Here is a 12,648-nt window from a genome sequence, read left to right as displayed (position 1 = left end):
TGTTGGTGCGAGAAACGTGGCGACTGCTGGCTGCCCCCAGCACATCCTCGGACTGTGTTGGTCGTGGATGCGAACGACACATTTCTCTGTACGTTTCCATGTACATGTGACAAATAAAGCTACTCTTTAACATTTAAAGTTGTGGCTGACCTGCCAGGAACTGGAGGTGGGACGGTGTGAAGTCGTCCACTCATCTTAAAGGTATGTCTTATAATGTTAGAAATTTCTACCCTGGGGAAAAGACCGTCTATTGTATCTCTGCCTCTCAGTATTTTACAAACCTCTATTAGGTCGCCTCTTTTTCCATTCAAAACTACACTTGTTACAAATTCAAACCACTACAGAGCAAGCAAAACCCAGACAGATCATGACTAACACAGACCAAACTAACACTTTTGAGGATGACACTTTCTCCACCTCCCGCACTCCGCAACCGGTGCCCAATGTTCCTGAAACACCTGCATGCTGCCCATGGAAAGAGTATGTTGTTTTGCTACAGCTGGCTGAGCTTGGACCCACCCAATGAACTCTGCTCGATCAGAACCCTCCCCCGCTCATCTCCAGGACCACGAATTCCCCGACACTCCACAGAAAACAACCCAAGTCTGTACAGCCTCTTCTTATAACTCATGTGCTCTCACCGAAATACAACACGGAGAACTTCTTCTGAACTCCCTCCCCAAAGTTCCTGCAATGGGGTGAACAGAACTGAACACAGTACTCCTACCCAAAGTTTTATTTGGCTGCCAGTGACTTCGAGTCTCCGAGGTCCTGACTGGTGAAGGGGCTTACACTTTAGTGTGGAGGATGGATTCGAGGGAGAGGTGGCAAGAGGTTTGGGAGGGGGAGGTGGAGCCTTTCGTCAGAACTCACCGACATGCTGCTCCACCGGCCGGTACCCTCCATCACAGGCTCTTCCTCGCTGAGGATGTGACCGCGGTCACTCAAGACGGGCGACTGAGTGTTGCTCCCCGAGTGGTCGGTCAGGGACAGGGGGACGCTGGCGCCACTCACCGAGCCTTCCCGCGAACTGCAATCAGTCACAGTGCAAGCCGCCCGTTAACTTTCTCACAGCCGCAGCCCCGGCGACCGGGGCACAAACCGCAGCTTGAGGGATGGACAGGGAGGGGCTGGAGGGGGGAGGGGCGTGTTTAGGAGGGGTGGGGTCAGAAGGGTTGGTTTTAGAAGGGGTGGGGTTAGAAGGAAAGAGAAGTAGTGGAAGAGGGGGTAGGTAGGGAGGGAGAAGGGAGGAAGGCAAGGCAGTGGTGGACAGGGAGGGGTGGGTAAGGGAAGGGTGATGGAGGGAGGGAAAAGGGGGGAGATGATCAGAGTTATGGACAGACTGAAGTGATTGGAGGGTGAAAGAGGGGAGGGGGCATGAAGGAAGGGGCGCAAGGGGAGGGGCAAAAAGGAAGGAAGGGGAGGGTGTAGAAGGAGGGGCGAGGGGAGAAGAGGGAGGAGGCCGAAGGAAGGGGGTGAGGAGGGGCAGAAGGGGGAAGAGGGAGGGGAGGGGGCAGAAGGGGGAAGGGGAGACAGGCCAAAGAGTGTGAAAACAGATAAGGGGGTGAGAGAGAGAAAAGTGAGGTGGGGAAGGAAGAAAAAGAGGGGGGGAAGGAAGAAAAAGAGGGGAAGAAGGAGGAGGGGCTAGGAAGGAGAGGGGTGGGGTAGGAAGGGGAGGGGTAGGGTGAGGGAAAAGGTAGGGTGAGAAAGCAGACAGAAAGGGGAGAAGTGCAAGAGGGAAAGAAGGCAGGGGGAAGGGGAGGGGTGAAGGAGGGATGGGGAGGGGAGCAAGGGGGTCAGGGGTATGGGGGTAGGGCAGAAGGGGGGAAGCAGAAGGGTAAAGGCAGGAAGGGGGAAATGTGGGAAATGGGGAGGAGGGAACATGTGATATGGGGGTAAGGGGGTGGGGAAGGGGAGTGGGAGGACAGGGGGAGGAGGAAGATGGGGAGCCTGGTGAAGGGGAGCGGGGGCTGAAGTTGGGGAGTGGGGGGAAGGGATGGCAAGTATCACGTGATCAGAGTTGGTGGGGAGGGAGGGGGGAGGTAGATTGAGCACTGACCTGGCTGTCGGGATCTGAGGTTCATGTACTTCGACACTGAGCAGAGGGACGAAGGAGGAAGAGCAGGAGGGGCAGCTGGTGTTGAGGTTGGAGTCATCCGCCGCCCAGCCAGCCATGATCTCCTCGTCGTAGACCAGCGAGGCACAGCTCGTACAGCGCGAGCAGCTCGACAGCAGCACCTGGGGGCAGGGCAGAGAGCGGGTCACGCACAGCAGGGCGAGGCTGAGGCACCGGTGGCCCCTGGAGGGACATGTGAATGCAGATATCTCCCTCTCCCCCCCTCACCTCGACGGTGGATGTCTGCAGGCTGCAGGAGGATGTTCTGGATCGCGAGTCCGCCATCTCTCGCAGGTCAGAGCTCGACGAGTCCAAGTCAGTGGATTCACGGTCGGTCGCTGACACCCGATCCTGGAAACACAGTGAGTCTGTCACTGAGTGCTGGACAGTACTGGGGGGGGGGGGGGGGATCATAACCTGCCTATGCACCAATACCCCTCCGTATTTCTGTAAAACTCTCCAGCCCCTACACCCCTCCCTGTCTCCATAACCCCTTTCAGCCCCAACACCCCTCTGTCTCCATAGCCCTATCCACCTCCTACACACCTCCCCACTCCGTGACCCCTTTCAGTCCCTACACCCCTCCGTTTCACTAACCCCTGCTCCCCGTACCCCTCTCCATCACTCACCTTATTAATGTTGCTATTTTTTTTAATTCTGTGGAATATCTCAGTTATAGGAACAGGCCCTTCAGCCCATCATGTCCATTCTGACCATCAACCACCCATCCACAGTACCCAGTTTGGAACTGGCCCGGCCTTAATCACTGAATTACTTGTCTTCACAGTTCTGTACCTCTACCCTGCCCCTCCCTGCCCCGGCAGTATATTCTGACAAAGGCTCCTAGAACTGAAACATTAATCTGTTTTCCTCATCCAACTGGAGACTGGCACAGGCCCTGGCCAGAGCGCCCAGCTCCTCCTCCTCCCCGGCACAGCAGAGTGGCTTAACCTGCGGAATGTTAACCACAGGCGCAGTGTGACCAGCTGAGCATCTCCAGCATTTTCTGTTTCTGTTCTGCTATGTTCTTAATTTTCCAGGTGGGTTTCTCAGACTTTTCCATATTTGATCGTTTCTGCAGTCCTCTCCTCCGACAGGACCGCGACTTTGTCCTGGGGTTTGGAGGCTTGCTTACCTCAATGACCCAGAGAGCTGTGCTGGATGGAGTCAAGGCTTCAGGGTCAGCCATGCCAAACAGATCAAAGGGTAGAGGCCAGACTAAGACTGGTCCTTCGGTCCTCCAGGGTTCAGCTCAGGGCTAACAACCCTGACTGGTCAAACAAAACTGTTACAGAAACAGCCATGAAGAACGTGTGCCTGAGTTTCCAGGATGTAGAAATGTGGGCTCTGAACCACACCGGGGGCACCAATGGCCAGGGACAGACAGAGAGGGGGGACCTTCGTTGCTGCCCTAAATTCCAGTGGCGTAACAGGCAGCAGCTAACTTCATGCACACACGTGAACAGGCAGACACACAATCAGACACACTCATGCAAAGGCTCGCGCACAGCCGGAAAGATGGGCATTCAGGTGCAAGGATGGACACAGACACGCAGACGTGTGGACACAGGAGAAAGGCAGACGCACAGATACAATGATGGACACGCGGACCCAGAAGCAGAGAGAAAGAGAGACTCGCACGGACAAACAGAGAGAGACCCATCTGCTGCGCAGAGAGTGGACAGGCTTCCTGAGCCTGGTGCTCACCTCGCTGTCCGTGTCTCTTGCTGCCTGCGGCCCCAGTCTCTCCGCTGAGCCGGTCTGCCGTGCCAGGGAAGAGGAGCGGCCGAGCGCTCCGGCTGGGGCCTGCGCTGGCCTCCGGTTGGACGAGGCGGTCAGCAGGCTTTGGATCTTCCGGGAGAGTCCGCGGCCAGTCAGCCGGACGTTGTTGGAGTTCTCATCCAGCCCACTGCCCCCCCTCCGGCCAGGCCGGACGTCCGACCACTGGCCCCCACCCTCGGGAGACAGATCTTCTGTTTGGGACGCGGGGGAGGCGCCCTTGGGTGGCTTGAGACGACGGGGACTGGTGAACGGAGCCCGGAGGCCAGCTCTGGATGGCCCATTGGGCAGACGGTCCCGAGACGAGGCACGGCTGACCCTGCTGACCAGACGCCCAGCCCAGTTGGGGGAAGCAGAGCCAGGGGTCCGGTCCTGGGAGAGAGGGCTGCTCTTGGTCCTGGCACAGCTGGTGCTCCTGCTCTTTACCAGGGGAGGGGAATGTACTTCCCAGTCCAGGCTGCCACTGCTGCCTGACCAGGTGGTGTGTCTCTGCAGTGTGGCCCGGGGTGCAGCCTTCACACCCTCCTCCCGGGATCTATCTGTGCAGGGAAAAGAGAGGGCAGCGTTAACCTAACCCTGCATCGCTCCCCATCCCACAACCCCCTCCCTCCCAGTTTCAGCGACACTCTCCCTCTTACACCCCTTCCCGTCTGTGACGTCCTCCCCATCTCCATAACCCCTCCAACCACTACACCCCTCCCCGCCCCACCTCTGTGATTGCCCCCCAGTCCCTCACCCCTTCTGGGAAGGGGTCAGACACTCTTGCCCCTGTACTCACCCCGCACAGTCCCTGCCACCAGCTGTCCCTGTCGCTCCCGGAGGGGCCGGCGGAACTGGGCCGTTGCTATGATGACGTTGCGGAGTTTTGCCCACCTCAGGCGCCCCCCCTGACTGCGGGACGGCCACTTACTCTCCAGCACCGCCTGTTGGGGGTGGGGGTGGGGAGAGAACGGTCAGTATGACCATGGTTCGGTGTGGGGAAGGGAGCATGAGGTTGAGAAAGGGCGGAGCAACGGAGGTTGGGGGGGGTCCGGAGTGATAGAGCTGGGGGGGTGGGTCTGGAGTGACGGAGGTGGGGGGGGGGTCTGGAGTCCGGAGTGATGGAGGTGGGTGGAGGGTCCGGAGTGACGGAGGTGGGGGGGGTCCGGAGTGACGGAGGTGGGGGGGGTCCGGAGTGACGGAGGAGGGGAGGGGGGTCCGGAGTGAAGGAGGTGGGGGGAGTCCGGAGTGACGGAGGTGGGGGAGAGTGACTGTGCTGCGGGGGGGGGGGGGGAGAGAGGAGCGATGGAGGTGCGGGGGGGGGGCCAGAGCGACAGAAGGGAAGACGTGAGGTAAAGGCCCAGCTGCCCCCACATCCCACCTTGTTGTAGTATCCGTAGGTGACGGCGTTGGGGATGATTCCAGCTTTCTTCATCTCGTGCAGTACACGGACAGCCAACACTGGCTCCCCGTATTGCCCACACAACTGCATCAGCATCCGGTGACACACCTGAGGGGGCAGACAGAGGGAGAGTGAGAGAGTCGCACTCGATCTGGGACCCCCAACCTGGAATCTGGTGAAGAGTCCCAGAGCACAGGGGGAGGTACGCCTTGCTCCTACAGCTCGGAAACAGAGCCTTTGGCCACATCCGCCCATCCCAACCTGCCCCACATCAACCTCCCCGCCTTAAGGAAGGTGAAATCTGTGTGTGTCACAGAATACAGGAACAGCATCCCATTCCATCCACACGGAATTCCCTCACTGGTTAGGGATGGATTTATAGAAACTGATTAACCCACTAACTCCACATGTGGTTGAGATGTCGGGTGAGCCCCCTGGGGGAACTCACACAGCCATAGGGAGGATGTGCAAACTCCACACACATTGCCGTTGAGTCCCTTTTAAATCTTTCTGCCCCACCCTAAACCTGCACTGACCTGCAGTTGAATCCCCTATCCCCTCGTGATTCTGTACACCTCTATAAGTTCACCACAAGAGAAAAAGCCCCCTGCTTAACCCGTCCCTATAAGTTAGACCCTGAAATGCTCGCATCTTTTTGAATCTCCTCTGAACTTCCTGAGTGTACACAGAGGTGGAGATTGAACTGGGATTGTTGCAGCAATGAGACAACAGCTCTACCCACTTATACCACCAGTTCAGCTGGGCTCCAGCTGCCTCAGTTTACATACCACCACTGACCAACTGGAATCAGGTACTTCAGATACTGGTCTCCAAACAACAAACAATCCGCCCCAAAGTATTTCAAATCACAGTTGGGGACTTCAGCCGGGCTTGCTTGAAGAAATCTCTGCCCAATTAATACTTGCATATAATCTGTAGCACTGGGGATGCCAACACTCTGGAGCACTGCTATATTACGATAAGGAATGCCTACCATTTCATGCCCTTACAGCATTTCAGTAAATCCGATCACTCGGCTGCCTTCTCCTACCTGCAAACAGGCCGGGGCTGAAGGGCCAAGCTCCAGAGATGAGAACGACAAGCCTGAGGTAGAGGAGAAGCTACAGGGTTGCTTTGAGACAGTGGGTCTGAATGAATAAACCACGGTCGTAACAGACTTCATCAAAATAGTTGTAGACGCCTGTGTCTCACGAAATCATTCAGTGTCTTTCCCAACCAGGAAATCCACAGTCTGCAGAGGGCCAGATCAGAGGCATTCAGGTCTGGCGACCAAGTAAGATACAAGAGGTCCAGGTACGAGCTCTGGAAAGTCATCTCATGGGCAAAGTGGTAATTCCAGACTATATTTGAATCACCAAAGGATGCTCAACAGTTTTGGCAGGGCTTGAACGCTATCACCTCTTACAAAGTGAAACCAAGCGACATAGGTGACAACAGAGCTTTGCTTCCAGATGAGTTCAACGCCTTTGATGCTCACCTTGACTGTCAAAACATGGAGGAATGCTCACGAACTCCCACAGCCCCTGCTGCCCCTGTGATTTCAGACTCTGGGGTCGACATGAGAGCATCCTTCAGGAGGGTGAACCCACAAAAAGCATCCGGCCCAGATCGTGTACCTGGCCAAATACTAAAGACCTGTGCTGATCAACAGGCTAGAGTGTTTGCTGAAATCTTTAACCTCTCGCTTCAGCAGTCTGAGGTACCCACCTGCGGGCCTCAAACATACCTAATGCCTAAGAAGAACCCAGTACTCTGCCTCAACGACTATCGTCCATTGTGATAACATGTTTTGAAGGGCTGGTGATGAAACACCCTCAACTCCTGCCGGAGAAGCAACCTGGATCTGCTCCAATATGCTTACTGGCACAACAGGGCCGTAACACATGCCATTTCACTGGCTTCTCACTCAACCCTGGAGCATCTGGACAGTAAAGATGCAAACATCAGGATGATCTTTATCGACTACAGCGCGACATTCAATACTCTCATCCTTCAAAACTAATCAATAAGCTTCAAGATGTTGGCCTCAGTACATCCTTGTGCAATTGGATCATCGATCTCCTGACCGGCAGACCCCAGTCGGTTCAGATAGGCAACGTCTCCTCCCCGATCTCCACCAGCACAGGTATAGGTACACCACAAGGCTGTGTACTTAGCCCCCAGCTCTACTCTACACTTATGACTGTGAGGGTAAGCACAGCTCCAATGCCATATTCAAGTTTGCTGACACCACTGTCGTAGGCCAAATCAAAATGGTGACAAATCAGCAGACATGAGGGAGATTGAAAATCTGGCTGAATGGTGCCACAACTACCTCTCCCTCAACGTCAGCAAGGCCGAGGAGCTGATTATTGACTTCAGGAGGAGAAAACCGGAAGTCCGTCAGCCAGTCCTCACTGATGAGTCAAAGATGGAGAGGGTCGTCAACTTTAAATTCCTCGGTGTTAACATTTCAGAGGATCTGTTCTGGGCCCAGCATGCAGTGCAATTATGAAGAAAGCACAGCAGTGTTTCTACTTCCATAGAAGTTTGTGAAGTTTCGACATAACATTAAAAACCTTGTAGATGTGTGGTTGAGAGTACAGTATATTGACTGGTTGCATCACAGCCTGATACGGAAACATATTGCCCTTGAACAGAAAATCCTTCAGAAGACAGTGGATGCGGCCCAGACCATCACGGGTAAAGACCTTCCCACCATTGAGAACATCTACACAGAGCGTTGTCACAGGAAAGCAGCATCCATCATCAGGGACCCCCACCACCCAGGCCATGCTCTTCTCTTGCCGCTGCCATCAGGAAGAAGGTACAGGAGCCTCTCGACTCACGCCACCAGGATCAAGAGCAGTTACTACCCCTCAGCCATCAGGCTCTTGAACCAGGGAGATAACCACTCAACTCAACACTGAACTGTTCCCACAACCAATGGACTCACTTTCAAGGACTCTTCTTCTCAAGTTCTCGCTATTTATTGCTTATTTATTACTATTATTTTATTTTCTTTTGTATTTGCACATTGGTTGCCTGTCTGCCTCGTCTTTCATTGATTCTATTCTGGTTGTTGGATTTACTGGAGGCGGGGTGAAAAGATGGCGCTAACCGGTGCCTCCTTTGGTTCTTTTGATGACGCTGACCTGGAGTTACACTCTGTCTTTGGTTCTTTGCGGGAATGGGACCCGCTCTCAGGGCCTCACAGCCGGCTGCTTTTTGACGCGGCCTGGAAGACAGGGTTCTGGGATTTCGTGGCTCTGGGGGCGTGCTGATTCTAGGCCGGTGCCCCTGACTGAAGCATCGTGGGACAACACAGAATATTGGGAGCTGCCGGGGGGTTGTGTGACCAGAGAGCTGTGCCTTTTTGGTGCCAACTCTCTGGGCACAGAGCTCGGAAAAAACAATAAAACAGACTTAACATCGTAAATCAGCGAGTTGTTTGTTATGTTTCCCCTCTCGTTGTGAAACGGGGATACCTCTTTTTCCCTTATTAGGGAGAAGGACAGCCTGTGGTATGTTGAATTACCGGGTGAATGATTCGTCTTTAGGGTACTACAAGTCTGTGTCTTTATGATGCTTTGCTGCACGTTTAAGTTCTTAGTGGAGAGTGCTGACGCATTTTTTTGCTGGTGAGGGTGTGGGGGGGTTGATAACTTGCTTATGCTTGTGCGTGGGAGGGGGAGTTGGGGTTCTAACATTTAACTGTCATTCTTTCTTTGGGGCACTTCTCTGTTTTCGTGGATGTTTGTGAAGAAAGAGAATTTCAGGATGTATATTGTATACACTTCTCTGACAGTAAATGTACCCACTGAAACCTATTGAGTATGCCTGCAAGAAAACAAATCTCAGGGTTGTATATGTACTTGGGTAATAAATTTACTTTGAACTGCTCTCCCAGGCATTTTCCCGAAGGAGCCCCTTGGGATGAGGGCTCTCACGCCCCCACTTTTCTTTTCTGCCCTGGACACCAAGTAGATGGCAATGTACTATGTCTCTACCATCCCTTTCATGTGTTGGGCACCCTACCCATCAGTAGTATGAACACTACTCATCAGCTGGCAAGGTCGTGCAGGATAGTGTGTCAGACAACTAAGCGAGGAAGGGAGTCTTCCCTCCATGTATTTGTATGGCAGTCAATAAGCAATGAACCAGGCCACTTGGCCCATCAGATGTGTACTAGCTCGAAGAGTAATCCAGTCAGTCCACGTTGCTGAGGCCACCCCTGGATAATTTCAAAGAGCTTTGGCTACCCTGATGTAATTAAGCTGACAAGAGTCCAGAAGAGATTTCCAAGAAACTTTCTGGGACTGTAGGGCCTCAGTTATGGGGAAAGGTTGAGCGTGAAAGGACATTTTCCCTTGTAACATAAAAGACTGAGGGGTGATCTTACAGAGATGTACAAAATCATGAGGGGAATAAATAGGCACACAGTCTTTTTCTTAGGGTTGGGGAATCAAACACTAGAGGACTTAGGGTTGTGGTGAAACGGGAAATAAGAACCTGAGGGGCAACTTCTTCACTCAGAGGGTGGTCCGTATATGGAAAAACTGCCAGAGGAAGTGGTTGCGGCAAATACATCAACAACGTTTGCAAGATACTAGAACAGGTCACGAATAGGAAAGGATTAGAGGGATATGGACCATATTCGGGCAAATGGCACTAGGTTAGATGAACATCTTGGTCAGCATGGGCCAGCTGGGCCGAAGGGCTGTATAACACATCCTAAACTAACTTTTATTTTGCTCTGTTTGAATCTGAGAACAGATCACACCGATAATCTCTCTTTCGAACCTGGGCTCATCTAATCCCACTCACGCCGTCCAGACTGTCCAACTTCCCCACACCTTGGCCCAAGTTTATTTCTGATCTTCAGCAACAGGGCTACTCTTGGTTTGTCATCAACTCCACATCTGTAGAACCCTACCCCACACAAATGCCTCTCTCTACCAATCCCAGGAATCCCCCTGCACTTGGGAAGGTGGAAGGCAAAATGCAGAGTAGTACAGCACAACACCAGGTCCTTTGGCTCACGTTTGTATCTGCAGATCTGGCCTCATAAAGACAAAGGCTCTGTGACTGGCTTGGGAGTTCCCTGCGCTGGGGTGGATCAGACAGCAGGAACAGCACGCACCTCATCAGGCAGGACCACCTTCTTGGCCTCCATCTTCTTCAGCACGTCGTAGGCGGTGTGAAGGGCTCGGATTTTCAGCTGATTGGCTCGGACCAGGGTAGGGAGGTAGATAAACCACAGGGCGTAGCACTGGCCCAGGAGATACTTGGCCCACATCTCGGGTATCACAGAGTACTTCAGTGCAACCTTCTGCGCCAGCTTAATCTCCTGCAGATGTGAACAATCATCAACTCTTTAGCCTGAACATTACCCTCCTCTCTCCCCACTCAACCTACGAGGGTCGGAACTGCCAGGGCATGATCGTGAAGAGCTCACTAAAATGATCCAGAGCTGAAACATTGCTCCGATTATCTTCCCTCCCCACCAGTCAAGGGGTGTGAATATTAAAAGGCCCAGGTAGAGTGGGCAGTGGTTCCTTAAGGTTGTTATAGCTGGGGATGGTAATGGTGACAAGCTCGCACCACCTATTAAATGCTCCCAATGGCATGCATCTCAGACAGCCTCTGACAACCAAGTCCAGCTCCTGGCCTTCAGGTGTGGCTTAGCTACTAAGCCCGGCGGAACCATTTCTACTGAAGGGAGAAGGGGCAAAGATGGGTTACTGGCGCCTTAAAGCCAGTCTCTTCGGGTAGATGGGGCTCACCAGCTGTGGTTGGCAGCTCATCTAGGAGAAGGAAAACTCCGATCTCAAACCTCCGCTGCCTTGCGGCTATGCCCAACCAGAGGGAAAAATGCAGAGCTGGAAACCCTAAGGCAGTCCTACATTGAGTTCAACACTGACTGGCAACTTTTGTGACACCGCTGGTGCGACCCTGACCAACGGAAGGCCTCAAGTAGAGTGGAAATGGAGAGGACATTTCCTGCTGTGGGGGAGTCTGGGACCAGAGGGCACAGCCTCAGACTAGCAGGATGTCTGCTTAAAACTGATATGAGTACCAGAGCCAGTAGCGTTATACTGTTTACTTTGAAACCTGTGTCATAAATGCACCTTATTATTCCTTAGTTTACTAGTGGTAATATTACTTACGTGTTGTGTGTGAGTTATATGTACCGGTCCAGAGGAACGTTACATTTGTTAGGCTGTATACATGTGTACGGTTAAATGACAATAAACAGAACTTGATTTTCTTCAGCCAGAGGGTGGTGAATCTGTGGAATTCATTGCCACAGACGACTGTGGAAGCCAAGTCATTGGGTATACAGTGGCATGCAAAAGTTTGGGCACCCCTGGTCAAAATTTCTGTTACTGTGAATAGCTAAGCGAGTAAAAGATGACCTGATTTCCAAAAGGCATAAAGTTAAAGATGACACACTTCTTTAATATTTTAAGATTACTTTTTCATTTCCATCTTTTACAGTTTCAAAATAACAAAAAAGAAAAAGGGTCCGAAGCAAATGTTTGGGCACCCTGCATGGCAGTACTTAGTAACACCCCCTTTGGCAAGTATCACAGCTTGTAAATGCTTTCTGTAGCCAGCTAAGAGTCTTTCAATTCTTGTTTGGGGGATTTTCGCCCATTCTTCCTTGCAAAAGGCTTCTAGTTCTACGAGATTCTTGGGCTGTCCTGCATGCACTGCTCTTTTGAGGTCTATCCACAGATTCTCGATGATGTTTAGGTCGGGGGACTGTGAGGGCCATGGCAAAACCTTCAGCTTGAGCCTCTTGAAGTAGTCCATTGTGGATTTTGAGGTGAGTTTAGGATCATTATCCTGTTGTAGAAGCCATCCTCTTTTCATCTTCAACATTTTTACAGACAGTGTGATGCTTGCTTCCAGAATTTGCTGGTATTTAATTGAATTTATTCTTCCCTGTACCAGTGAAATGTTCCCCGTGCCACTGGCTGCAACACAAGCCCAAAGCATGATCGATCCACCCCCGTGCTTAACAGTTGGAGAGGTGTTCTTTTCATGAAATTCTGCACCCTTTTTTCTCCAAACATATTGCGGCCAAAAAGTTCTATTTTAACTTCATCAGTCCACAGGACTTGTTTCCAAAATGCATCAGGCTTGTTTAGATGTTCCTTTGCAAACTTCTGACGCTGAATTTTGTGGTGAGGATGAAAGGTTTTCTTCTGATGACATTTCCATGAAGGTCATATTTGTGCAGGTGTCTCTGCACAGTAGAACAGTGCACCTCCACTCCAGAGTCTGCTAAATCTTCCTGAAGGTCTTTTGCAGTCAAACGGGGGTTTTGATTTGCCTTTCTAGCAATTCTACAAGCAGTTCTCTC

The 12,648-nt window shown here is 52.4% G+C and overlaps 1 protein-coding gene across 5 annotated transcripts in view; it reads right to left on the bottom strand.

Moving 5' to 3' along the window:
* LOC134342993 (DENN domain-containing protein 4B-like) overlaps nt 1–12,648 on the bottom strand; it is a 59,688-nt gene that overhangs the window by 9,536 nt on the left and 37,504 nt on the right. For all 5 annotated transcript variants that reach the window (XM_063041768.1, XM_063041766.1, XM_063041767.1 and 2 more), the window contains 7 exons: nt 10,420–10,626; nt 5,256–5,384; nt 4,674–4,818; nt 3,824–4,434; nt 2,345–2,467; nt 2,060–2,238; nt 874–1,030 (listed from right to left, as the gene is read on the bottom strand). In XM_063041768.1, coding sequence (XP_062897838.1) covers nt 874–1,030; nt 2,060–2,238; nt 2,345–2,467; nt 3,824–4,434; nt 4,674–4,818; nt 5,256–5,384; nt 10,420–10,626 — 1,551 coding nt within the window. The remainder of the gene's footprint in view (nt 1–873; nt 1,031–2,059; nt 2,239–2,344; nt 2,468–3,823; nt 4,435–4,673; nt 4,819–5,255; nt 5,385–10,419; nt 10,627–12,648) is intronic.

Source organism: Mobula hypostoma, chromosome 2 (assembly GCF_963921235.1).
Source record: "Mobula hypostoma chromosome 2, sMobHyp1.1, whole genome shotgun sequence".
Lineage (NCBI taxonomy): Eukaryota > Metazoa > Chordata > Chondrichthyes > Myliobatiformes > Myliobatidae > Mobula > Mobula hypostoma.
Note: the sequence above shows the minus strand (reverse complement) of the source record. Positions and strands in the feature narration are given on the sequence as shown.